The sequence below is a fragment of the Megalobrama amblycephala genome, linkage group LG2 (genome assembly GCF_018812025.1).
Source record: "Megalobrama amblycephala isolate DHTTF-2021 linkage group LG2, ASM1881202v1, whole genome shotgun sequence".
Taxonomy (NCBI): domain Eukaryota; kingdom Metazoa; phylum Chordata; class Actinopteri; order Cypriniformes; family Xenocyprididae; genus Megalobrama; species Megalobrama amblycephala.
Genome location: NC_063045.1, coordinates 13,879,683 through 13,907,557, shown reverse-complemented (window position 1 = coordinate 13,907,557; position 27,875 = coordinate 13,879,683). Strand labels below are relative to the sequence as shown.

General features: G+C 39.5%; 1 protein-coding gene across 2 annotated transcripts; it reads right to left on the bottom strand.

Moving 5' to 3' along the window:
- Nucleotides 1-103: 103 nt before the first annotated feature.
- On the bottom strand, nt 104-27,798 carry crb1 (crumbs cell polarity complex component 1). 2 transcript variants are annotated; one of them, XM_048182894.1, is made up of 13 exons: nt 27,599-27,798; nt 21,002-21,598; nt 20,192-20,387; nt 19,487-19,626; nt 19,078-19,260; nt 16,062-16,991; nt 15,232-15,785; nt 13,731-13,896; nt 12,595-13,522; nt 11,251-11,295; nt 10,059-10,181; nt 9,729-9,855; nt 104-337 (listed from the first exon to the last, which is right to left on the bottom strand). In XM_048182894.1, the coding sequence occupies exons 1-13, from the start codon at nt 27,681-27,683 to the stop codon at nt 119-121; spliced, it is 4,293 nt and encodes a 1,430-aa protein (XP_048038851.1). In that variant the 5' UTR covers nt 27,684-27,798; the 3' UTR covers nt 104-118. The 2 variants fall into 2 exon arrangements, with proteins under 2 accessions (XP_048038851.1, XP_048038852.1); XM_048182895.1 differs by lacking the exon at nt 104-337 and adding an exon at nt 7,821-8,109 and having other exon boundaries at nt 27,599-27,797.
- Nucleotides 27,799-27,875: the final 77 nt, after the last annotated feature.

Genomic DNA, 27,875 nt, shown 5'->3' with positions numbered 1-27,875 from the left:
TTTGTAAGACCGTTATCTTGCTGATGAGAGCTGCCACATGATCAATGAATAAAAAGGCCTTTTCTTTCTTCGTCTTGTAAAGCCAACAAGCCACGAACAACATGATTGGTTGATTGGCTCAGATTAGTCTTTCCATTGGTGGAGGCTGTACAATATTCCACATCTCAACTCGTGAACCTTCCTTCTCCTGTCGACTGGGGCTGTAGGTGCCTCGTGTGGCCCGTCGGTTCACCGTCATGACCAAAGCTGTGGCCACGCCGAAAAGAACCAACAACAGAATCACGGACACCAGGATGATGGACAGCAACAGGTCAGATGTCACGCTCTCTGCATTCAGCTGGAGGAAATTGAAATGGGGCAGAGTTAGCGAAGAGCAGTCAGTGATATGTAGATTAATATGAACTTTTCTAACACCGTGTCTACACCAGACGCGACTTTTATCGCGTCGCAACAGCTAAAAGCTATCTACACTGAACGCGACAAGCCGACCGTTGCAAAGCACTTGGACTACGTCAGAAATATAGCGGGGAATCTGTTTACTGTCGGGAATTTGTTGTGTCCAGTGTAGACATTATCACTGATTAAAATGGGTTCTATTATCTTTTGACGCGTTGCGCCGCGTGCGTCCGGTGTAGACGCGTATTAAAGAGACAGTTTGCCCAAAAATGAAAATTCTGTCATCATTTACTCCCCCTCAAGTAGTTCCAAACCTGTGTAAATGTCTTTGTTCTGCTGTTCACAAAGGAAGATATTTGGAAGAATGTTTGTAACCAAGCAGATCTCGCCCCCATTGACTACCATAGTAGGGAAAAAAGAAACTTGGGTAAAGTTGGTTTTATATTCTCACATTCGGACTTCTGATAAATTCAGACTTTCCAATAAATGTGCAATAAATTAATGTTTGCGAATTTTAAACAGCGACATGATATTGACAACCAATGATTGCCACCTTTAACATTTTTCACAGTCGATCAAAATATTATTGTTTTAATGGCATATTTACTTGTGAATGTCCACTGAATGTCCAATGTAGTGTGATTAACAAGGCTATTGAATATGGATGTCTGAATGTGCAAATATAAAACCAACTTTACCCAAGTAAAAAAGTACTATGGCAGTCAATGGGGGATGAGATGTGCTTGGTTACAAAGATTCTTCCAAATATCTTTCTTTTGTATACAGCAGAACAAAGACAATTATAAAGGTTTGGAACAACTTGAGGGGGAGTAAATGACGACAGAATTTTCATTTTTGGGTGAACTATCCCTTTAACAACCCAATAAAACTATATAATCCATATTCAGATTTTGGTAAGAAACATATCACACATATTGAGATCATCTTGGCTCAGTCTACATAAGCTGGCATGCTGGAAGTTTTTTTTTTTTATATAACCAAGGTGGGCTACTCTCTTCAGTCCTGATCGATTGGCACAGTCGTCTGCTCCCAATGTCCCGATTTGAATGAATCAGTTGAATGAATGATTCAATGACTCACTTATTTGTTTTGTTCTTGAATATGTGTTGTGAACAAGTCAGTTGAACGTGATTCACTGACTCTCTCATATTAGGTGTGTTGGACTTTAAGGAATACTGCGCAGGCCGATCGGTGTATGACATCAAAAAGTACAGTGAGACCGATTCGAAAGCATTTAGAGCCATCTGCTCTCTAAACGCTCTTGCGGTACTGTGATGTCACACACTGATCAGTCTGCGCAGCATCGCTTCAAGTCCAACACACCTAGTAGCTTTGTCCCAATTCAGGATCTGTATCCTCCAGAGGTCACATTTGAAGGCTGCATACATCATTGGGTCGGTCTCATTTAAGATAAGTAACCATTAGATTGCGAAGTAATAAAGAAATTACAGTATTTTACACCTCACTAAGAATAGCAGTCAATTTTATTATGGTTACTTTTCTTAAATGAGACCGACTTGATGACTTATGCAGCCTTCAAATGTGACCTCCGGAGAATGCAGCCCCCTGAATTGGTGAATTGTTTTATTCCTAATCCAAATAATGTTTTTGAACAAATCTTTGGACTGAATAATTCAATGACTCACTCAGGTAGAGTGCATTCCAAACGGGATATATCGCCCTCCAAAGGGCACTTCGGAGTGAAAACAATCATGGCCGGCATATTGAAGGGTCGTTCCAAACCGAAGTGCTCAAAACTGGCCACTTCAAAGGGCCCTTCGGAATGAAGGATTTTGAAGGGTACAACTGATGGACACTTCAGGCCCCCATGATCCTTTGCACAGGGAAGTTGTTTGGTGTCACAGAATGAGTACAGGAGGCTCGAAGTTCGATTTTTACCTCTAAATGTATGTATAGTATTTTTCTATACTACTGTAATATTTATACAAGTTAGAATTGGTACATTATTATGGTCAAAATGACATTGTACTTAAAAATACTTTATAGCTCCCTTCATCAGTCTATTCATCTCATCGTTCAGAGCGTGTTTTTTGGGGGGTCAACCAGCGTACAAAATGTGCGACGAAGGTGCCTCCTTAATTTTCTCGTTAAGATGATGCAGAAGTGCATTCCAAAAAAGGTTTTTTTTGACCCCTACACCCTTCATCGCTTCGAAACTCTAACTCCGGAGGGTAAACCCTTTGAAGGGATTAGGGCATAGGGATGAGCCCTTCCGAATGGAACGCAGGGAGTCTCTTGTTTTGTTGAATCAGTGCTTTGTTGAAACAATTCATTATTCAAACAAAAATACAGTCACTTGTCGCCACCTACTGGCGTAACAATATAACTGTAAAATCCCCATGGATAAACAGACTTGACAGTTTGTCTGAAACGAGTTTACTTATTTACACACTTATTATTTTATTCTATTTTAGTGTGTTGCACATATAGCCCTACTAGGCTATATTATATATAAAAAATTATAGTAGTTCCAAGAATCATAAAATATACACCACCAAATGCTACTTCTCACACACTATACTCTAGAGTAGATATACTGATCTTCAGGACCAAAATTAGATCATCCAACCCAGCCCTTCCCACACCAGCTCCATCTGTTGAAGGAGCAGAGACAGGCAAGAAGCTCATGGCCACAGAAACTCTGAGCTGAGCACATCACCTGCTCTGAAGGCGATGTTTTGTGTGTGTGAGAGAAAGCGAGAAGGAGAGAGACAGCCAGACTTTCCAGCAGACAAACGACCCTGTCACTGCGATAAGCTTCTCCCGATATATTTCCCCCTCGTTTCTCAGACCTGCAGCGATGCTCTGCTGAGTTGCATTTCACACAGAACGCCGCTGTGCCTTTCTGCTGGCCAAGCACTATTCTGTCACTCTGAAGACACAAACTTTCTCTGCAGACGTGGAACAGAACCACAGACCCACAGATTCCTCACACTGAGACACATTTATGCTTCAGCAGTCAAAAAACACTAGCCCTCAAGAACTGTGCTTGCTTCCCTGTCGCATTGCTTCTGCATTACTGATCTATTTTTAAGCTTTTTTTTAAAAAAATGTATTGCATTAGTAATAACACTGTATGAATAAAAATGTAAATGATTCATAAAAACAGGATGTTAGCCTACATAAAGTTATACTGTTAACCAAAGTTGCGGCTAATATAATTTATTTTTTCATTGCTAACAGTTTTCAACTAAAAACGGAATGCGTTTATGCATTTCGGTCATTCATTTACACGACAATGCTGTTTTGGGGGCCTTAAAATGCAAACTTTTGAAAATGGGTTTCAAAGGGCAAGTTTTTGAAAACGATACCATTTATTGTTTCTATGTAAACTACAAAAACGCAAATTTGTGAAAATGGAGACATGATGCGCATGTGTATTATGTGTTCAGTCTGTAGAGTTTCTTTACAAAGTGACGTCGCCAACTACTGGCCTGGTATGAATAATACAGCATTTTTAATAGTTTTCATGGATCTGTGTGAATGGCTATCATTTTCGTAATATTGTCATCTGTACGAGAAAAAGGCAAAGGAAAAACGTTTGTTTTTAATACATTGTTATCGTGTAAACATACCCTTAGTATTGCGCACTGATGCGGACGCAAACGTCCTTTCTCTAATATGATTCATTAAGAGAATCGATAAGTATGATTCATTTTAGTGAATCAGTTTGCTCGGATGGTTCATTTGATTGAACCTGTTTAATAAAACAATTCGCTAATTCATATACTTGCACAGACTCGATAAGCCTATACAAAATATAATATTAGCCTATAATATCAATACTTTGTTGCTTTATGCCAGACACATCTGCTCTGATTGTGATATAAATATATAATATGTGACCCTGGACTACAAAACCAGTCATCATTTTTTGAAATTGAGATTTATACATCTTCTGAAAAGTAAATAAATAAGCTTTCCATTGACGTATGGTTTGTTATGATAGGACAACATTTGGCCAAGATACAACTATTTTAAAATCTGGAATCTGAGGGTGCAAAAAAATAAAAATATTGAGAAAATCACCTTTAAAGTTGTCCTTAGCAATGCATATCCACTCACAAAAATATATTTTTTATATATTTACGGTCAGAAATTTACAAAAGATCTTTACTTAATATCCTAATAATTTTTGGCATAAAAGAAAAATCAATAATTTTGACCCATACAATGTATTGTTGACTATTGCTACAAATATACCCGTGTGACATATGACTGGTTTTGTGGTCCAGGGTCACATATCATTTGGAAGAGAAGTTTGTGTGACTGGACAAAAATCTGTGTAGCACAGGATGAGTCATCAAAATTCTAGTACTTTTTCCTAGGAGAGAGAGAATTTTAAATGTGTTTGTCTTTTAAACAGGTTTTTGTTAACTTTTATGTATATGCTATCATATAGATGGCTTCAAAACTAAAAGTCACAAATGTCTCTTTTTGATTTAATGGGGTCTAATGGGGAACACCAAAGCTCAGAGAGCAACACAGTAATGATCTTATCATGAGACAAGATCCTCTCACCAGCATCTATCCTGTTAGATGGGATTAGCAAAGTGGAAAGTGTCTATCTTTAACCTGCATGTGAGCATTTTGCTCACAAGTTAAAAATGAGGACATCTTAAGGGGATTCAATTTATCTCTGCTTTTCTGTATTCAGTCACAGGAACCTTAAGCTTTGTGACATCACTTCAGCTTATCAATCACATAAATCATTTGGCCTCTTTAAATATTTGCCAGAAAGAAATTTAAAAAAGTTGTGATGACTTAAGCCGAGAATTGTAACCATCAAGTAAGTGTATTATTTCATATTGAATACATAAGAATACGTTTTCAAGCATATTACAGCACATGTATATATACTTATCAAATATAATTTCTTTCTATCATTTATCTATAAAATAACATGTTTATCATTTCTTTAAGTAAGAGATAATGTACATCCAGCCGGTTATTATTGCAGAATAAACCCTGACAGATCAGGTTTTGTATAAGCCTGAATGTACATTATCCCGCTTATTACACGGCTACTTGCCACGTAAGTAAATAATTAGACATGAAATATTGGTCTGAGTCAAAATATTTTATTAGCACTTTAAACACAAAGCTTCCGTGGAGAGAGCAGTTGCTAGCGCCGCAAGTTCAAACCATCTATGGTTCAAACTAGACTGACATTTAACAGATACCACGGTATGTCATACTACATATTACATGGCATTTTGCCACATAAATAATTATGGGGATAATAGATATTGATCTGATATTAAACTGTTTTAAAATCGTACCAGTCTGTTATCTTATAATCCATTACAGTGAACAAAACAATAATTGCAAAATGGCAGCAGCTGCATATGAAACGAGAGAGCGAGTCCACGATACTGGATGACATAATTAAATAACTGTACACAAAATATTGATTTGCCTGTGTTTTAATATTTTATTAGCTCATCAAAGACAAAACTTCCATGAGGAAAAAACGTTCCTAGCAAGCGTATAGCGCTGCAGACATCAGTTACCCGGATGAACCTGTGTTATCTGTTTTTAGCGGTTGTTATCTGTGAATAACACACCGCTGGATGGCGCCATTGACCAATCAGAATCAAGTATTCCACAGAGCCGTATAATAATCATGATTATCATACATCTTCTTATACACAATTTACGTAACAAGATTAAAAAATGAAAATACTTTAAAATTCAAGTTTTTCCAACACTTTTTATTGAGACTTACAATCTCACCACTTTGACATTTTTAACTTTATGCACCACAAAAATATACAAATTGATTAAAACTTACCTAATTTACCAATTTGAACCTGTCATCATAGAAGAGAGATGAATTTTAATTACTGAATAACTTAATTCTAGACAAATAAAGATGCGTTTTGGTCGATCAAATCACAAAACGAGGAAGATGCATGGTGCGTTCAAGTCCTCCTGGGAAGTTTGTATTTAGCAGGTGGAAAGTGATGTTTATGATGTCAGGTTTTGTCAGAGCAAGATGGTGGTGTACCTTATCTTAATAACTACACAAAAAACAGCAAAAAAAAAAAAAAAAAAAACTCCAGAAAATGAAGAACAAATGTGTATCAGGCGTGTTTTCCTTTTTAATTTATTAAGCCACTGTAAACTTTATTACATATTTGTTATATTACAATGCCATTATATTTTGTGCAGGGAATTAGCTTATTAAAAAAAGTCTGACAATGTCACTGCTAAATAACTATAAATATTGTGGTATTCCACCACGTTTCTCCCTGACATGCCCCCAACTCGTAAAGATCAGGGCTTAAAGAAAATTCTGAGCTTCCAACTGGTAATTACAACTTTGTGGTGCCGTTCATGTGCATTAAACTCGTAAATACAATCTTTTCGACATGACTTGAATGCACCAACATTCCTGTTTACACCTGATCTTTTAATCTGTCCTGATTTCTTCGAGGGAAGGGTCAATGGGTGGGTAAATGTATGGGCCTTTTCAGATCTTTCGATCTAATATACAAAATAAGCTCATGCAATTTACATATGAACGCGACCAGAGACTACAGATTTCTGCTCTGACAGCCTCAAGACCACGGCGAATGTAGCGAGTGCCTGTAAGAAATCAGGAGTGGTGAGAGAACATTGTGCTTGGTACATTTTTCGTCTTCAAACCAAACTTGGGTCTTCAACTGACAGCTTAAATCCCGTCTGGCTAGTGAGCTTCCCATTATATTTACACATTAGGTCAGGGTATTTTGTGGCTGTTCGACCACATGAGTGTTTCAACTATAACAGCAATCTGTTCAAATGCGTTTTTGAATACCTGTGGAAGTGGTCGAAAGAGGACAAGCTCAAAACGCTTTAGAACCCCGCTTACACCTGCACTTGTATCCGATCGACCAAAATACTTCTTAGCAAGTGTAAACAGGGCCTGAGTGTGAATGTAGCCAAGCGGTTAAAGAACTCAACTATTAATAGTAGCATCTAATTCGATGTAAGTGAATGGTAAATCAAATTGTTGTGATCCCCTGCCCTCACCAATGTATCCAGTGTACGTTTAACTCAGTAAAGCTGTCACAACAACTGATATACTGTAAGTTGCAGCAGGAAAAAACTTCAGCTTGTTTCAAACTTGCACAGTATACACTTTTTGCCTGATCTCAACATCCTATGGTGTCAGGATTACACACAAATTGCTGACTCAACACACCTGCCATAGGTTTTACAGTGCTGCTAGGTCTTTGATGTGTCTGCCGCCCCTAGTTCAGTGGCTCTGTCTATCAAAATCTGTGGAAACATTCTTCACAACCCTGCATGATGTGCCACTGGCACAGTCTCTGGATGTGTAAATGACAGAAGAGAGACAGCTAAACAAAACTGACAAAGGACAAACAACAGATTGATGATGGATGGGATGGAGAGAAATGCTTTATTTGAAGACAGTCATCTAAAGACAGAATGTGAGAGACACAATGTACACAATCTGGTCATGAACGCTAACATGGAGATCAACAGACAGATGAAGACATGACAACACTACAAACTACTGAAATGACTGAGTGTGACATATTGCTAGTTAAAAAGAATACATGGAAAGGATTACATAGTAGTTAAAAATGTTAAATATGATTTTAAGATGCAAAAGAGCAATGAGTTGATCAACAGCAGGATATTGTTGAATGTAAATCATTGCTGAAAATGGAAAAAGGGGGGGGATGTTTATTTAATAAATATGGAAATTAGATGAAATGATCTGATATTCTTGGCTAAACAGAAATAAAATAAATTTCTTCTATGCTAAAGTCTTTTTTCAGATATGCCAATAACAAATAAATGATAATGCTTTTAAAAATCAAATGAACTTTTATGGACTGCTGGAAGAACACTTTATTTCCCAGGATACTCCCAATTAATTACCAAAATTAACCAACTTACTTCTTGTATTGCAAAATTTGTGCTGGACCAATAAAACACATTAATTTGAAATGCAGTTCATCAATTTCCTTCGCATCATTCCAATGCAGTCCCAAACCTTGCCTTATAAACATTATTATTCATGTTATATTAATTATATGTAACAAATTTACACACTCTGTGTAATGCTAAACTTAATAAACACAACAACACAAGTATTCTCAAAATTATTTTCCATAATCAGTCTACCATTCTCATTTGAATGGCATAAAGTACAATAATAATAAAAAAAAAAGAAACCTTTGGATTAGGAAGGAATGCTGTCAACCTGTAACAATATTTTCCATTGATAAATATGCTGCACATAGCACAGTCTCACTCATAAACACTGTGTCACTTTAAGGCACTAAGCGGTTTCACATATAAGCCATCTAATGGCCTGATACAGATACAGAGTCCTTGCACACGGTTTTTCCAAAACCAACAAATAACACTGTCCATGGTTAAAAGACTGAGATTTACAATTACATTTATTTACTTGTTAAATACTTTATTTACATTTTATTTAATATATATTCATATCAAATGTCCCCCAAGAACTAAATTTTCCCCTAGGGCCATTTTCATGGTTGCATTTGCACCACCAGAAGGAACTCTGAAGTGAAGTAAGCTTACTTACGTCCTGCCACTCTGGTTGTTGTGAGGGACTTTTATTTTGACAGCACTGAGAACACTAGAGCCTGAGCGTGATTAGATAGAACTTTTAAACAAACAAAGTAATATAGTATACAAAAAAGTATTATAGCATTTGCCATGTGGTTGATGCCCAATGTCGTTAGCTGAGCAGACATAGTCATGTTTCGCTTGGTCCCTTCAAATTCACATTGGATTTTCTCCTTAGTGTAAAGTTTGAGAAGTGGCTGGACTTTGGCATCTTTCTATCTATCGCGGTTTTGCCATGTCCGTGGAGTAAATATATAGGCTAAAAACTGGTTACACAGCTTTTTAAAAATGGCAGGTGCCTGTGTTTCACATGCGCTCGGCCAATCAATGTACACTGGTAGTTCCTATTGTGCTGGGTTAGACTCTACTCTAAAGTAGGAGCTAATTTAGTCCCCCCAAAGGCGTTCCTATAACTAAAATCGTTCCCAGTTCCTGTGGTGCGAACATGCCAAAAAACAGGTATTTCCACCAATAGTTAGAGGATCTATGAAAAAGTTCCTTTGGTGCGAAAGCCCCCAAACTAGCATTTTTCTTGGCCCCCACCACAGACCTGTTTACTCATTGTCACCCCAGTCTACCTCTGGCTCATCATCTAAGCGCAGAATGAGGTAGGAAAGAAACTGAAAGAGGTTTTGCCAAAACAAAGCTGCCATGTAAAAGTAAAGGTCGCTTACGTCGATTTCACAGGTCTCGCCCGCGAAGGTCATTTCACAGACACAATGGAACTTGTTGACCATGTTCTGGCAGTAGCCGCCATTCAAGCAAGGGTTGGATCTACATTCATCAAGATCTATTTCACACCTAAATGACAAATGTATAGTGAAAACAAACCTTGTTATTATTAACTTAAATATTATGGCTATTATTGTTATTAATATTTGGTTCTGAATACAAATATTCCAATCATTCTAAACTGGTTAATAGCATGCCGTAATAACTACTTTGAAATTCATTAATCTGTATTTATGAGATCATGTGAACAAAGAAAGAGAAGGAATAATCACCAGTGACCCGAAAACCCAGGGAGACAGTCACACAGCATGTTGGTGTCAGAACAGTTCCCTCCATTGAAACATGTGTAGTTCTGCTGTTCATCACCACAGATGGATACCGGGAGCTTGGGCGGTCTGGGGATGCGAATGATGAGGGAAAAGAAAGAAACATAACAGATGATGAAGAAGCCATCCTCTCCTCCTGAGACCCATGTGAGCCATGTGCCCCTCCTCCCCCCCCCATTACCACAACACTGCTTTGTCCAGCACAAAAGAGGATTAGCCTCTTATTAGAATAATGATATTAGCATGTGAATGGACCTCTGACCACAAGACAAAGAGAATACAATAAACTGTCGCCTTATATGGGAATTAACATACAGCTAATATGAAGACACCCGTTGTTATTCTGTATGGACAAAGAAATGATATGACAAATAAGGAGGTTTAGGACAGGAAATGTTACTTATTGTGGTTTTCTTTTACAGAGACAATCTAAAATAAAGAAAGGTAGAAAGGCATAAAAAGAAAGAAGGGAAAAAAAGAAAGTAGGAAGGAGAGAATGAAAAATGACAGCAAGAAAGAAGGAAAGAAATAGGACTGGAGAGACAGGAAAGTTTTGGAAAGTAGGAAGTATGGAAGAAAGTAAGGGTGAAAAGAAAAAAAATAGGAGGGAAATAGAATAAAGTAAAGGCAAGAAAGAAGGTATAGATTCAGAGAAAGAGGCAGCAAAGAAAGAATAGATGGCAAGAAAGAAGGGAAGAAAATGAGGAAGGAATGAGGGAAAGAGGGAAGGAAAGAAAGAATAGGTAAAATAAGAAAGTGAAAAGAAATTGGAAAGTCGTAGGAAGGAAGGCAAGAAAGAAGGCATAGAGAAAGAAAAGGATTTGAACAGAAGGGCAAAGGCAAGAAAGAAGAGAATCAGGAAGTAATAAAGGGAAAAATGATAGAGAGAGGGAAAGGAATGTAGGAAGAAAGAAAATAAGGAAGAAAGATATAGAAGAAGGAAAGAAATAAAGCCGGATGGCAAGAAAAAAGGGATAGATAGAATAAATTAAAGGTAGGAGGGAGGGATGAAAGGAAGGAAGGCAAGGCAAAAAAAAAGGTGTAGTAGAGAGAAGGAAATGAAAGTAGGAAGGAAGGAAAGAGAGCATATAAAAAAGAAAGGATAAAAAAAAAAAGTAAATAGTAAAACGCCACTTACACGCTCCTGACAACTACGTACCACGGAGCCTCTTCAATCTGAGTGCTGTTGTGAGACAGAGGGAACAGGAAAGAGACAAACAAACAGCAAGCGTCATTCTTTTTTTATGCAGCAAAACTTTACACCAAAGATCTCTCTAACTCTGCAGTGGGGAAAAGATAGATCTAATATGTCTCCCAGCTGCCTGCAAGGCAGTTTCAAAGGAGTGCTATGAAGCAGTCTGGCAACAAAACATGTTTATGAGATAAATGGCTGCAGACTTGCCTTAGATGCCACCCTGAAGGCCTAACGCAACCACTGGAGGATGGGCACTCTCAACAGACACTATTATTACCATTACCGCTTTCAAATGACACGTATGGCAACAGACACATCTCTGCAGTCACGCTGGCATAAACAACACCATAAAAGCAATTATATGATTTGCATTACCTTTATAACAAATCAGTCCCTTAGGGGTCTTGATTCATTCAAGTTGCTTTGTTTATGTGATGGGAATCATTGTGTGAGGTTTGTGGCCTGTTTCATTGTACAAAGTCTAAATTTCTGTCTGCCTTCTCTTTCCTTTGAAAAGTGGAGTAGCTTCTTGAGACTAGCGATGGCTTTTTAACACTGGGTTGATATATCTAAGGCAAGTCTCTTCTTGATTTGGTTCGATGTTTTGTAGAAGGGACAAACTTGATTCTTTATAGGTGTACTTGTGGATTGCCTTGGTGTAGAAGCCTCAAATCAGGTCTTTGGATGCACACAACCTTTACAAAGTATGCTAAACTTAGATGGTAACTCCTAACCCAACGCAGTCAACTAGATTCTTGCAAAAAAACAAAAAAAAACAGTGCTTGCTTCGCAATACTCACTACCACAGTGTTAGGGTAGTCTTGGTGGTATCTAACTAGACAAAGTTAGAAGAACCCTCTCTCATGTCTCAAAGATATTTTGGTCCATTGGTGTGCCTCAGGTCCCTATTTCAGGTTCAGTCTATGGAAATTTCTCACATTTAATTGCCCACCCCTTAAGTCCAGATGCATCGGCAGGCAATTATACACTTCTCTTCTACAAACCACAAGATTGGAGGGATCACACATGCTCATATAACAATGGTAGGACCAGTTACATGCCAAAGATTAATAATTGGGGTTAGGGCAATGTTCCTCATATCTTGCTCTGGAGGTCAACTGCCCTGCAGAGTTTAGCTCCAACCCTAATCTAAACTGCAGGGTACTGGCCTTCCAGAGCTGGATTTGAGGAACCCTGGGTTAAGGGCTTGTTCAAATCCCTAACCCTAGGTATGACCAATAGTAATAATGAACATCAACTGCTTGACACACATTAGAATAGACTCACTTGCAATTTGGCCCGGTAAACCTGTCGGGACAGAGGCATGAATAGCTGTTTAAGCCATGCAAGCAGGTCCCTCCATTAGCACACTTGTGGCCGGCACATACATCCACCTTCACCTCACAGTTGGTACCGGTGTAGCCACTCTCACATGTGCAGCTGTATGTAAGGTCCTGCACACTGCAGTATCCGTGTTGACAGGGGTTGGAGGCACATGTGTTTGTATTCAGCTCGCAGCGATCACCGCCCCAGCCGGGAAGACAGAAGCAGTGGAAAAGGTTGAAGTGATCGTCACAGATGCCTCCATGCAGGCAGGGGTTGGGTTCACACACCACCTCGCCAACACAGCCAGTCTGGACAGGTGTCTCTGATATCTTATTGAACTTCTCTTCCTGTGTACGTGGAAATCTCACTTCGGTCGGACCGTAATACGGAAGCACAATTCCACCAATCTCAACATTACTCAGACAACCAATCAAATTCCAGTCAGACTCCGGGCCCAGTCCTCCTAGCATGATATCTATTCCCTCTCGGAGGAAGTCTAGATTTCCTGTCATTGAGTCAGATACAGTACGCGCGTCCTTTTCATCTAAGGGAACCATGATCCACTGGGAGCTGTTAGCCCAAGGTCTGTCCATTAACAGCTCTATAAGATGCCACTCTCCATCGGCCACTGGTCTTGGGCTGTGCAGGATTACTGGTGACAAAGATGATGAAGAAGAAGAAGAAGAAGTTCCACTTAAAAGCTCAAGCACCAGAAAGCCATCTTGAATGGATACTGTCACAAAGTCTGGTCCACTCTCCGCATGTAACACTGCTGCATTGCGTTTACGTGTACGGATACTGAAAACGATGCTGGTCAGGTGGCGGGAGATCAGCCCATTCCCACGGTATACAAGAGTGGTGTTGTCCTGAAAAGTTACGTTTGAAATGCCTGTGTAGAATAAAGGCAGATTTAGTTTATATAACACTTCTAGGATTCAAACTTTTATTTGCAAAACAATCTAAGTTAAAGTCTGCAAGATGTTCTCAGCAAGTCTCCTTCCTGAGCCTAGCCTGCAACTTGAATCTGAAAGGGTCACTAAATACTGCTAAAGTACTCTGTTTTATACATCTGAGATCACATGTTCTAAAATACTCACATTCATAACCCTTGCTGAGGGCCCGGCATATTGTTTGTGGTGGGCAGGGGCTGAGTTCACACCAGCTCACCTCTTCACAGTGCTGCCCTGCTGTGTTAGGAGGACATTTGCATGTAAAGTCGTCCCATAGAGAGAAGCACATGCCACCATTCTGGCAAGGATTTTTCTGGAACGGAAAGACAAAAGTGACAGATCCAAAACTGTCATTAAAATGATCCAATGAATTCCAAGTATTAATAATTAATTAAATATATGAAATTGTTTAGAAGTAGTAACATCAAATGTTTGGGAAGCTAGTTTTAAATTATGATAAGCTTGTACCTTTGGAAGCTACAGTTTTAAAGGTCCCGTTCTTCGTGATCCCATGTTTCAAACTTTAGTTAGTGTGTAATGTTGTTGTTAGAGTATAAATAAAAATCTGTAAAATTTTAAAGCTCAAAGTTCAATGCCAAGCGAGATATTTTATTTAACAGAAGTCGCCTACATCGAACGGCCAGTTTGGACTACATCCCTCTACTTCCTTCTTTAATGACGTCACTAAAACAGCTTTTTGACTAACCTCCACCCACAGGAATACACAAGAGTTGCGTTTGTAGAGTGTGTTTGTCGCCATGTCGTCGAAAAGCTGTTATTTTCATCCCGCAGTCCAATCACCGGGTCTGATTCCGGCTCAAATTGATAGGGTAAAATTAAAGACATGTTTACAATAACACTGAGCGTGTGTATCTCCACGTTATGGTAAGAGGCGTGACCTTTCCGGGCAAGGTGTGCTATGGCTCTGGGTGTGCTAAGCTGCTGTCGAATCACAACACAGGAACCGCTGGCACAATCAGAACTCGTTACGTATTTCTGAAGGAGGGACTTCATAGAACAAGGAAGTCATCAGCCCGTTTTTATGACAGTGGAAACAGCGGTATACAGATAAGTAAATTATGTGAAAAATACTGTGTTTTTTTACACGCGAAACATGAACACATGTTATATTGCACACTATAAACACAATCAAAGCTTCAAAAAACCACGAAAAACGGGACCTTTAAAGTAATTGAACTACATTCAAGCTACCCTTCAAACTATTTAATTAGCTACACTAGTAGTTGCTAATAAAAAGTGGCTAACTACATTGAAGCTATGTAAGGGTACACTATATTTATACATTTTATCAGATGATAGTATTTCTGCAATCAACACTAAATTATACAAACTTAAATATATAGTGATGAACAGCACCATTTGATTAAATATTTCATTTTAAAAAAAGGACTTGAACTTAAATTACCTGGTGAATAATTTATTGGATTAGTGAATCAATCGTGAATCAAATCAGATCCCCAAAACCTTCTGAATATGTTTTGGATTAGTTTTATCCTTGGCATGGCCAAAGTCATGAGTGTAAACTTTCATCCAGTTTAAAGAGGATAACGGAGCTAAATAAGATAAGCAGGTGTTGTGTAAATAGCTTCCATATTTGCATTTGAGAGCTCATGACACTGAAACTTACAGCGCAAGAGTCATCACTGGTGCAGCCTGCAGTAACATCAACCATGCGGTCGGGTCTATATGACATCACAGAAGCATCAAGTGGGAAAAACTCAAGCTTCTTCTCATTGAGCTCCAAGTCTTGTAAGCACCCTTTAAAGTAACCACCGAAGGCAGATGACTCTCGTCCATCAAGCAGCCCGCCAACATAGATCACATCCCCATACTGAATGGAAACATGTTGAACATCCATTGGTTCAAATACATGATCTGACTCCTGTAGAGTTATCATTCCCTCCTGGATGGTGATGCTGACAAAATGGATCTCACCATCATTAACCACATTTTTACCGGTAATAGTCTTCAAGTTATCGACTTTCATTGTCAGTTTTCCCTTTTCCAGCCACATCTGCAAGTACTCAGTAGTGCTGTTGGCAAGCAGCACCAAAAGACCAGACTCCTTCCGTGTACGCAAGAACATGGACAGATAGAGCATGTCTGATTCCAGTTGGTCATTGATGGTGAAGACAGCATAGCTTGTGGAGTCTTCCTGGCCAAATCTGGCAGTAATATACTCTGTGTGAAGAAGAGAAGAGAATACAACTCTTAAAGAGTTTCTAGAACTGTTCTTGTTTTACTATTGTAACTTGAACCCTTAAAGGAAACATTAAGATTCTCCCAAGGTTTATCCTATGATCTTCTACATTTATAGTTTATCAATGCATCTACACTAGAAGCAACCACAGTGTAGCACTGTTTTGCTTTAAAAAACAGACTGGACATTTGCAACACCGCAGTGGATGCTTCCAGTGTAGACATGGTTAATGGGAGGTCAATCCCTGGTGTTCTTACCCTCACCACAGTTTTGACCCACATACGGTCGCAGACATCTGCACTGGTAACCTTGCCAAAGGTTAACACACTCTCCATGGTTCTCGCATGGACCAGAAAGGCATCGGTCATGATGGCTGCAGCCTTGCACAACATTCACTGCTGAGCTGCTCAACCAGTCCTCCGGTACCATCAGCTGCGAGTCCACAAACAAGTCCCTCATGCAGCCGATGAATGAGCCGGTGCCCCCTCCCTCATCCAATCCTCCAACAAAGGTGCTTTGTAGAGCTGACTCCAGCTCAAGGGCGCCGGTATCCACTTGGGCTGTTGTACCACAGTTATCTGCATCCTGGCATGGCTCCAGCAGTTGCAACAGCAGGGTACCCTCTCCAAGTACAGCCTCTACTGTGTGCCATTCGCCATCAGATAGATCCTGAGGCAGCATCAGAGTCCAGCTGGTTGTGTTTGTCTGAGGGTCACTCCTAAGATCAAGAAGCAGGTGTGTCTCTTGCAGCTCTAGGCTGAGTATGACCCCTTCGCTACCCCTCTGGAAGAGTATGGTGTTTTCCAGCACTGTGCGAAAGCTTAGTGTGATATTAAAGTATGCTTCTGCACCCAGCAGCGGCGTCTGCAGGTGCAGGAATCCTCCAATTGTCTCAAAGGAGAATACAGTGGGCGTCTGGCAGTAAGAGCCGGTGTAGCCTGGCTGACAGATGCAACTGTAGCCATGTACACCTTCGCTCAGGAAGGGCATGCAGGCTGCCCCGTTCTGGCACTCGTGTCCCTCACAACCCACCAGGGGCTCGCTACAGTTATGGCCGCCATAGAGGACTCCATCATGGCTTTCGGACAGGCAGATGCACTTGTAGCTGCCCAGGAAGTCCTCACATGTGGCTCCATTATGACACGGGTTGGTGGTACAAGCAGTAGTATTTTGCTCACACAAGGCACCTGAAATGGGAGAGCCCAGAGTGGAATTCAGTCAAGTTTCTTACAAGTAAACATTTAACAAAGATTGTTCCCCAAGAATGAAATTTTCCCGCTGCAATTATAAGACAAGACGAATTGTTTTTATAAAGGTTTATCCTTAAAACTATTTGTTGCATTTGTGCCAATGTCAGAAAATGGTCAATAACTAAAGCGTAGCTCATGCCAGGGATAATGTGGGCACGTTTTAGCCAATAATCCCTCAGGAAAACAAATAAGTAAAGCTGATTGCATAACAATCATGCAACTTTATGAGTGTTGTGCCTAAAATTTCACTGAATGAGAATTTAGTTATGAATGAGTTTAAAATGGATGAATAAAACATTAAAGAGCTGTGAATAATGCATTCCATGGAAACCAGGTTGTGTAGCTACTGATCGTTTTTTTCATGACCTAAAGTCATTGCAAGTTCATCATATTTTCAAAAAGAAAGAGTTTTCATTAGCCTAATAAAGGATATTGTTTTTTAATTCCCCCCCAACACTGATTTCACCACTGATTTTCACTGAGAATGATTGTACAACCAAAATGAAATCCAAACAACAAAACAAAACTGTGCAAATTTACCTGAAACAAGCAACAGGACACTCCAAATCCAAACTAAAACTTCCATGGCATTAGAAGTCTACCATTCAGCAGCCACACATCTGTTCAGTCGCATTGCTTTTTGATGGGTCCATCTATAGCAAAGGCCATCCTAACAGACAGCCTTCAATGTATATTCATTCCTTCAAGAAAAACTTTGTACTGCAACACTAGGCCCCCATCAAAGCCAGCTCCCGGGGGATTAGCTTAATGCAACCTGAGCATCTTACAATGGTGAAGCCCAATTATAGCCTCCGCCTGTGAGTCATGTCCTGAGCTGGTAACAGTGACAAACTCTTTTTTCAAGTCAACTGACCTTTATTTATATAGCGCTTTTTACAATGCAGATTGTGTCAAAGCAGCTTTACAGTGATAAATAGTAAATAATTTTGGTTGCACAGCAGCTCTTAAAGAAAATGGTGTCATTGTCCAGCTTAAGTAAATTCAGTATTGATTCGTTCTGTTGTAAGAATCAATAGTTATTAATTTAGTTAATTTATCTATATCAGCACTGGAGTAAACAGTGATGCCATCATCCAGCTCAGTTCAGTTCGCATACAAGGGTGTCGATGCATGCAGATCAAAACATTGTTGAATATAAAATGTCAAGTGCCCCCAACTAAGCAAGCCAAAGGCGATGGTGGCAAGGAACCCAAACTCCAACAGTTGACATCAGGTGGCAAACAAATGTTAAAATGGAGGAGAAAAAAAACCTTGGGAGAAACCAGGCTCAGTCAGGGGACCAATTCTCCTCTGGCCAACAGCGAACAGTGCATGATCATGATTCAGGCAGCTTTTATAAGTTCGACTGGGATCGCAATACTTTGTATAATCTAAAAAGTAAAAATCATTTTGCAGATATAAGTTCAGTTGTCAGAGAATCAGTAGAGTGAATTTGTGCTGAATGATGGGTCATATAATGCCTGATTTGGTTTTTATTATGCAAACCAGACAAGTTCTGATAGTCGCATCAACCTGATGATGCATAATATGCTCATTAAAGGCAATATCTAGCCAAGAATTTAGCCAGGCATTGAAAGCAATTAGGCTTTATTGATTCTTTGACTCGGTTGTCCTTCAGACATTTGATTATTACAGAACCGAAAGCCTCTCGGATGACCATATTTATTCAGGGCAGTCCTGGATTTTTGACTCTTTCCTTATTAAAACTACTTTAAAACGGTCAGATTTAGGGATAAGGGCAAATGACAATTTTCCTGTGACAAGGTGTCACAGAAAATGCATGCAAACTGAACTGGGTCAGCTAGCACATGTCCACAAAAGAAAAAAATAAACAGGTTTATATAAGAAAATGTCCTGAGATTGATATATGAGTGGCACTAACACAACCTTCTCTTCTGAATAAAAACCAACAGCTTATCTTGATCCTGCTTTTATACAATATCACACTTAGTAAATAAAGTATAATTCAAAGGATTAAATAGGGATGTGAGTCTGCAGATACCTGAAAATCCTGGTGGACACTTGCAGATGAAGCCAGAAGCATGCCTGGGGCTGTATCGAGGAGGAAACAGGGACTCTGTGCCGTAAAGTGTCTTCCAAGAGCGCTCAATGCAAATGCCTTCATTCACACAGGGACTGCTATCACACTCACTTACATCTGTCTCACAGTTACGACCCTCGAACCCTGGTACGGAGCAGATATGAGAGGACAGCCTATTGATGTTTTTGTGTGCTAGATTATTTAACATGATTTCAAATGAATGAACATTACAAGTATAAATACATCAACCAATCAATCACATGCATGAACCTTTTAATAAATATAAATTCAGAACCACAATATTAAATTCAAAATTCGATCTATTAATAACATTATTCCAGTTTACACAAATGAGCTCTATTTTAGTCACCTGGCCAGCAAATGCAGGTGTAGTTCCCATTTTCATCCTCACAGAGGGCGTCGTTGAGGCAGGGTTGAGACCAGCAGGGAGGAGGTGGGATCTCACAGTGAACACCAGTAAAGTTAGTTTGTGAGCAGTCACAGTGGTAGCTACAAGATTATTTCAAAATACATAGGTATATTGGTTATTATACAGGTTAACTCATTTCGAGTATTTTCACAGATTCAACATAATAAGCATATTATATTATTATACACAATAATAAAGTGCATGTGGTTTACTCTGTGTGTAGTGAGGGATTAGTTTTATTTATGTATCATTTTATTTACAAATATATATTGTACCCCAAAAATTATATTAGAAATTGATTTATACTACAATTATTTATATTTAAAATTATTAATATTATTTATAATTATTAAATAAGTAAAATACTGTGAATATATCACCCCAACATGGAAAAGAAAGTAATTAAATTTTACATTAAGAAAATGAAAACCCATTTTTGGACCATAAAGAGTTTTGCATTGTGACAATATTTTCATTAAAATTAAGCATATTTCCTCTCCAACTTCTCATTATAAACTTAAAGTCAGCATAAATTAAAGGAAGAACAACAAATGCTGCCATCATGTATACACATTAAATATATATATATATATATATATATATATATATATACCAAAATACTAACAACTACTACATTTATTGTACCTATTGATTTCATCCACACACAGAGCCCCATTTTGGCAAGGCTGGTCACTGCATTCATCAATGTTCGTTTCGCAGCGTTCCCCCTGGAAGCCCGCCAGGCAGGTACACGTGAAGCCATTGATGTGGTCATGGCAACTGCCCCCGTGGAGACAGGGCTGTGATTGACACTCATCAATCTGAACCTCACAGCTGCTACCTGGAACATCAGAGACAGTGGTGTTGAGTGCAAAGATGCCAATCCGCTTTTTGTCGAGATCTCTGCATGGCTTATTACACATGCCATCTGGACAGACCTCATCCTGGATCAAACAGACTGTAGCTAGACTGGAAGCTTCCAGTCAGTCTTTAGGGTATTTGATATGCTGCTCACAGCTTTTCCTTAACTTGATCAAAAATGTTTTTTAAGCAGATTTGAACCGTGAGGTTTAACACCATGTGTTTTAAGAGACCAGGGCTTGTCACACGAGGAGGTTGTCAAAAGTTCAATTGATAAATTCTCTTGCATTTGAACTCAAATGCCTAGTTCAAAACCTCATTTTTTTGTGACAACTTACCCCATATAGGCCTAGAGACAGCATAACGCACTATAGGGCCAACATACTTGATGACTTCTCTTATTAGCTATATTAAACAAGATCTTTAAATTTTTTCAATGACCCTTCATAAAACAAATGTGAGGATGTTCTTCAAGGTTGCATTTCAGATTGCAATATCATCCTTCAGCCACAAGATGGCACTAGCTGCATTTGGCACTGACCACATGTCAGTCTAACAGGTGAGTTGCATCAGACCCTCCCTCCTTTCACTCACCCGTGTATCCAGGCCTGCAGAGACAGATGTAGTGCCCGATCTTGTCCACACAGGTGGCTCCGTTCCTGCAGGGCCACGACACGCATTCATTTACCTCGATCTCGCAGTGCTTGCCCTGGAATCCCGGCACGCAGAAGCAGGTGGGGCCGTCCCTTCTGCTGCGGCAGATGGCGCGGTTGCGACAAGGGTTGGGGGAGCAATGGTCCACCTCTTTCTCGCAAGAACTCCCAGTGTAACCCTCTTGACAGATGCATGCATACCCCGGGCTCCTGTCTTGCACTGCCAGACAGCGGACACTGTCCCCGCACAGCCCCTGAGCGCAGAGCTGGGCACTGGAATGACAGTCCTGCCCCAACAAGCCAGGCTCACACTGGCAAACTAGTTCCCCCGGGTGGGCGCCGGAGGGCTGACACGTCGCATTGCCCTGGCAGATGGACAGTTGGCAGAGAGCGCTGGAAGAATCGCAATGCGTGCGGGGCAGGGCTGGCACAGGCGACTGACACTGGCACAGGAAGTCAGATGGGGCTTCCCTGCACTCTGCCCTGTTTTGGCAAGGCTTGTCCAGGCAGTGCGCTGAGGTCTTGAGAACTGTTAAGCCTGCAAGGATTTACAAAAAAGATAAAGAAAAAACACTTTCACATTTGTTGAAAGTTGTCTGCTCCCATAAACTATGTTGAGCAAAATATGATATGAGTTAGAATCTTAAATAAATGTTCCAAAATGGGGTTTCATAGCAGTGCCAATAAAGAACATTTCCCCAAAGAACCTTTCAATAATAGTTCTTATAAGAAAAAAAAAAATGTTCATGCATGGAACCATTGATGCCAATAAAGACCCTTTATTTTTAAGAGTGAAGGGGTGGATTCTGGAATCCACTGCCGCTTCAATATATATCTTTTAAGTTATTAATCAACATTTATATTTCTGTTAAATTATTTGAATGACTTCTTCAATGTATGTTAAAGCATTTATTTTCCTCTGTACCTCTCACTGAGAGAAAAGAACATGTTATCAGTATGTTTTGGTAAAGTTTCCTGCTCAGAGCAGAGCTCAGATCAACTTCAACCTTGAAGAAGCTGTGAATCATGTATGTGTGTATGTGCGCTAAGTGTTCTGTGCAGGTCCCTTTGTACTGGACAACTGGCATTCTGCTTGAGACCAGCAGACGCTATGTCGTGACCCCAAAAGGACATCCGGTACCTAAATCCAGGGTCCCCTCGTCAGCATCGTGACAAAGGAAGATATGCTTCTGACTATCTGTCCATGTGTGGAAGATTACCAAATTTTAAATCTTTCTTAGCCAATCAGAATCATTCAACCTGAAGTAATGACATAGTTAGTTGACTCTGTTAGAGTATAATTGATGTGGAAATGTGAATGTACACGGAGCGGCCTACGAACTCCTTGTGAGACTTGAAGCTGGCTTCTGCTGATGAAACTGCAAACTATTCTTCATTAAATTTTTCTTCAGTTTATTAATTATTTTAAACTTTGACTCCGGGTCTTCATTCGACATATCTGGTTTCAAGGGTCCTAAACTGTTTATCCCCAACAAGAGTGTACAGCAGCTTTGGAAAACTTAATTTGCACACTTCCCCTTTACATTTAAATGTAAAGCTTCTGAAGTTGTGGTTGAGTTCTGGGGATTACGGTACTGTTGTGGGCCAGTTATGGCTGATTTCTGGGACACGGAAGAAGTTGTGGGTGAGTTTTCGTCTGCTTCCACCATGGGTCTGGCTCACTTTCGTTAAATAACTTTTGGGCCAATCTTGGACCGTTATTCCATGCGGTATGTGGGCCAAACTCTCTTTTGAAATTCAACCAGATTTGGCCCAACACAAATTTGCTATCTGGGTTCTTGAACATTCTTATAAGTTTGCTAGTGCATGAATCACATTCTGACATTTTCTGTTTTCAACAAAAGTATACTTTTATACTTATCTTTTATACTTATAAATATCATTTTCAGATATATAGTGCTTTTCACAATACACATTGTTTCAAAGAAGCTTTATAGAAAATCATGATTTTAATGCTTATAATATCACTCAGTGAATAAGATTAGTGAATCTTTTGTTTCTAATCAGTGATTCAGAACGTGTACCAAACTGCCAAAGTCACGTAATTTCAGTAAACGAGGCTTCGAGGTTTCAAAATTTCATTGGTTCATGTGACTTTAGCAGTTTGATACACACTCCGAACCACTGATTTGAAACAAAAGATTCGTAAAGCATCGAAGTTTCATGAAGCAGTGTTTTGAAATCGCCCTTCACTAGATATTGTTGAATAAAGTCGTTATTTTGTTTTTTTGGCGCACAAAAAGTATTCTTGTCACTTCATAACATTAAGATTGAACCACTGTAGTCACATGAATGATTTTACATATGTCTTTAGTAGCTTTCTCGGCATCTGAAAGTGTTAATTGTCTTGCTGGCAATGGAGGCCATTGAAAAATATCTTAATTTGTGTTCCGAAGATGAATTCGGGTGTGGAACAACATGAGGGTGAGTAATTAATGGCAGAATTTTCATTTTTTGGGTGAACTAACCCTTTAACAAGTAGGCTTTCTTTTGAATACTTGCTTTCATGTAGCAACAACAATAAGTTAATTTATTATTATGAATCCATTCTTGTCTTGGTTGTTTTCGATTGAGGTGTCACGCTTTAAACTAAGAAGCTCAAACAAGATTTCAGGATGCTAGTACTGTGGTTGCATATATTGTGCTGCACTGTGCTTGTATAACGTCCTTCAAACAGAAAACATATGGCCAACAAGCTTTGTAACAAAAGGCCAATAAGCATTCGATGAATTGGCTAATGAGCCAACTGGACTTCAGAGCCAACCACACATCAGGTGATGGAGCAGCTGCATTGTCCATGACCCATCCTAGGTACAAAGAACCACTGTGGTGATGGCGATTCTTTCACTGCTGACATTGGGGGATTTGCACAGAGATAACCATATGAGCCAAATGATTGTTAATATCCAAACCGGAGTGCTGCAAACAGAGGTACAATTCTCGCACCTACTGTAGGAGAAATCACCTAAATGGATCCTAAATCACCTAAATCACCTAAATCTTTGTCTATATGCAGCCATGTTAGAATCGTGTTGATGATCTTGTGCTGTGTTGTGTATATCTGCGATTGTGAATATGAGCTTTGAGCACCCCTAATCAGATCATGGGGTTTATGTGACTACATAGGATTAACCTGTTAGTCATGCTCTACTGTTTCTGTTCCGCTGTCCCCCGCTCCCACAAGACTACCACTCTCTGCAAAAATGTTATATTTTATCTTGAAACTTTAACGTTTTGTCCTGTTCCCACCCACAACAGCCCATAGGAATTGCTCTACACGGATTTTTCAGTCCCAGTCTGGTTAGATTCTGGCTCGTTCCTGTGTCTATAGGCTATTTTTTCCAATTCCCACACACTTCAGATCTCCAGTGACAGACTTCTGTGTGGTGTTATTATTAGATAATTATATTTTGCGGGAGCCCACTAGTTATTTCTTTCTCCCGCGCAAATATTGGTATCTTCCCTCCCCCATCTGCCCTCAGCAATTCAAAACTTGTCCTGTACGGCACTTTGTTGCATCCCATGGATCTCTACCAGATGATTTCATCCCCCTTCCTTACAACCAACTGCAAGCTCGCATTCAGATCCGCCTTCATCCAATCAACAACTGCAATGTTAGAACCATGTTATGTCCTACATTTTTTTCTTTTTTATAATTCTTTACAATGGAGTTTACGTCACAATAAAGAAGAAAGATCTGTTGATACTTGGTTGTGTTTAAGTCCAATTTTTATGCCCTTTCTCTTGCTAACTTCCCTCAGTTTTGTTCACTCAGGTGTACGTCATGTGCTTACGTTGCACGAGTGCCCACTACTGGCAGAACCTTTGAAATGTGTTTATATGGAATGCCCTAAGCCAGGGGTGTCCAAACTCAGTCCTGGAGGGCCACTGTCCTGCAGATTTTAGCTGCAACCATCTCCAAAACACCTACCTGGAAGTTTCTAGTATGCCTTGTTAGCCCTTCATTAACCGGTTCAGTAGTGTTTAATTGGGGTTGGTGCTAAACTCTGCAGGACAGTGGCCCTCCAGGTCAGAGTTTGGACACCCCTGCCCTAAGCCTTTGATCACTTGGAATCTGCTATAGAGCTGATTTATTATTAACAGTTTTTTCCTCATCAATTTGTTTTAAGCACCATTCCATAGGCCTGTACACTTGGGCTGTTGGAGAAGATATAAAAAAATTACACAAACAAAAGTGATAATACAATAAACTATAACATTCAGTTTAAGGTAGCTACAAGTATTACGTGGTTAAATGTCAAAATAACTCCAATTTCATACACTAGAGTTGTGTGAGGTGGGAGTAAATTAAGCACGATCTGCTGTGATGTCACAATCATGTTGCATTGTGGTCTATGGATCTCCCTGAAGTGTTATAGCACATGTACGTCTGCAAGATGTCTGTTAAAGATCACTTCATCTGAAGCATCTGCTGTTTACAAACATCTGATGTCTTTAAGATGTCAGTTTTACATACATTCTAAATCATAAACATTTTCTAAACGTCTGTTTTACATCTGAAAGGAAACGTCCTGTAGATGTATTGCAGATGAGCAAACAGTCTAAAAATTAAGTCTTGCAGATGTAAACACGCACATCAAATAGACATCTCCGAGATGTACATGTGCTATCAAGTAGACACACTCCCTCGATCAAAATCAAGGCGTTGAGGGTCTGTCCAGACTTCAAAATGGCAGCAGGGATTCCCCGAGGGGAAGTGCTTAGGGAAGTTTGCGAGTGTATGACTACAAGTGGAGTTAAACACAGCCCAATTTGCCACCTTCTAATAAACAACCACAAGGTTTAGAACCAAGTTCCCTACATTTTTTATCTTTTTGATAATTCATTACACTCGAGTGTACGTCACAATAAAGAAGAAAAGATATGTTGCTACTTCTCTTACATTACAACTTTAAGATAATTAGACAATCACTCTAGGTACCAAAGACAACCTCAATCGATTTTGGCTGCAAATTCTTATAAACGACTTACTATTTAAAATTAAAATAGTTAAAATAAAACTGTCAAATAAGGCTAGTATGTGAGAAAGCATTTAACATAATTTTACATACATTTACAGACTTCAGCTTCAGATGTCATGTTTGTGCATATATCTGACTGGTGGTCACATCTACAGAACGCAGGGCCTGCACAGCTTTAGATAAAGCACATATATAAAAGCCTCCTCTGTCCTGTATTCAGCTGGTCATTCTCAGAAATGCCAGAGGAAACAATGTTCTGTTATCTATCCAAAAAACGGCTTAACCTCTGTGACAGCCCTATTCACAACGCTCACTGCGCAAGGACGTTTGCAAACTTTGGAGTCTCAACAAAGCATCAAATCATGTCCCCATAGCAACCAATTCCACACTTCCAGCTTTTCTTTTGCAGGGGTTGCTATGGTAACCGGCAATAGACATAAGTCAGTCATTTAGGGGGTGTCTAGAAACCCCATTCAAACCCGGCAGTCTGCAATGTTTTTTATTACAGACTGTGCATTGAGACAAAGGCTAATAGCACAAGAAATCATGAGCGCAATTTGGCAATGTCGCTATCAGGACTGCCCCTCATTTACATTCAGTGTCTATAGAAAGAAAATTTGCTGATATGCAGGTTTATTGAAAGTCTTCAGAAATTAAAAAAAACTATGTAGTCAATAACTTTTGATCATATTAAACTGCATTTCTTCTCCTTTCAAATCAAACATCTATATTTCAAGTTGTTGGTCAGTTGGTTTTGGGACCCAAAATGTCCGTTTTGGGGGATTTCTATAAGATCAGCTTATTGGGAGTCTAGACCAGCGCTCAGCATGAGCCCACACACATTATCCCAAAAACACAAAGATGTCAAACCATATGCTCATATAGACACTGTAATCCTCCTAAGGTGCATACAATGTAAAGTATCAAACTCAAATGTGATACTACGTTAAAATGCACACATTGAAATGCCCAGGTATTTTTTTTTTTGCTTGTGATGAAAGCAAACCACAATCCTTTTAAATGTGCCAGAGTCTAGAAAATGAAAAGCACAGCTCTGTTTCTAAGTGTCTTTGATGCAAAGCCTTTTATGTTCTTAAGTGCCACTGCGGCTGATGCGTCCAGGGTCGCGATACCTCTGACCACACTCATGCGGAGCCGTATCAAAGCAAAAGGGACTAACATCAAGCTACTGGGTAGTCTTTTTCATCCATATAAGAAGAAAATTTGCATTTTGTAAACACACACACACACATAAAAGTATAAACCATCATTAAGTGTAATAAAACACCCCCCCCAAAAAACACTATGCTGTTTAATTATTTAGAAAATGTAGTAGGAATTCAAATACTAGTTGCAGGACAATGTTTTAAATGCTACTTAAAAAAAAAGAAAAAAAGAATATAGAAATAAAAAATAACCAAATAAACAACAGTATATCTCACAAGTAAATCTTTGCTCTTTGACACTAGAATATTCAACAAGTGTCCTAGCAATTACGTCATTACTGCATAAAAGCAACAGGCTGGACTACTTACTTTCTGTCCACTGCAGAAGAAGAAACAAGACACATGCAACTAATCTGAGCCACACTGAACCCAAAACCGTAAGATCCATATCCATAGTTAGATGTCATTGTGATAGTGGGCAAGCTGACATGATCACGGTGTTACTCAAGCATCCTCCAGTGTGTGTCTGTCTGTTTGAGGCTCTCTGAGTCTTAGCATGCTCTCATTCACATACGCACCAATGAGGCGCAACTCTCTGTATCCTCTATACAAAGAGGCCTCTGGGGATTGGTGAAGATTTGAACAC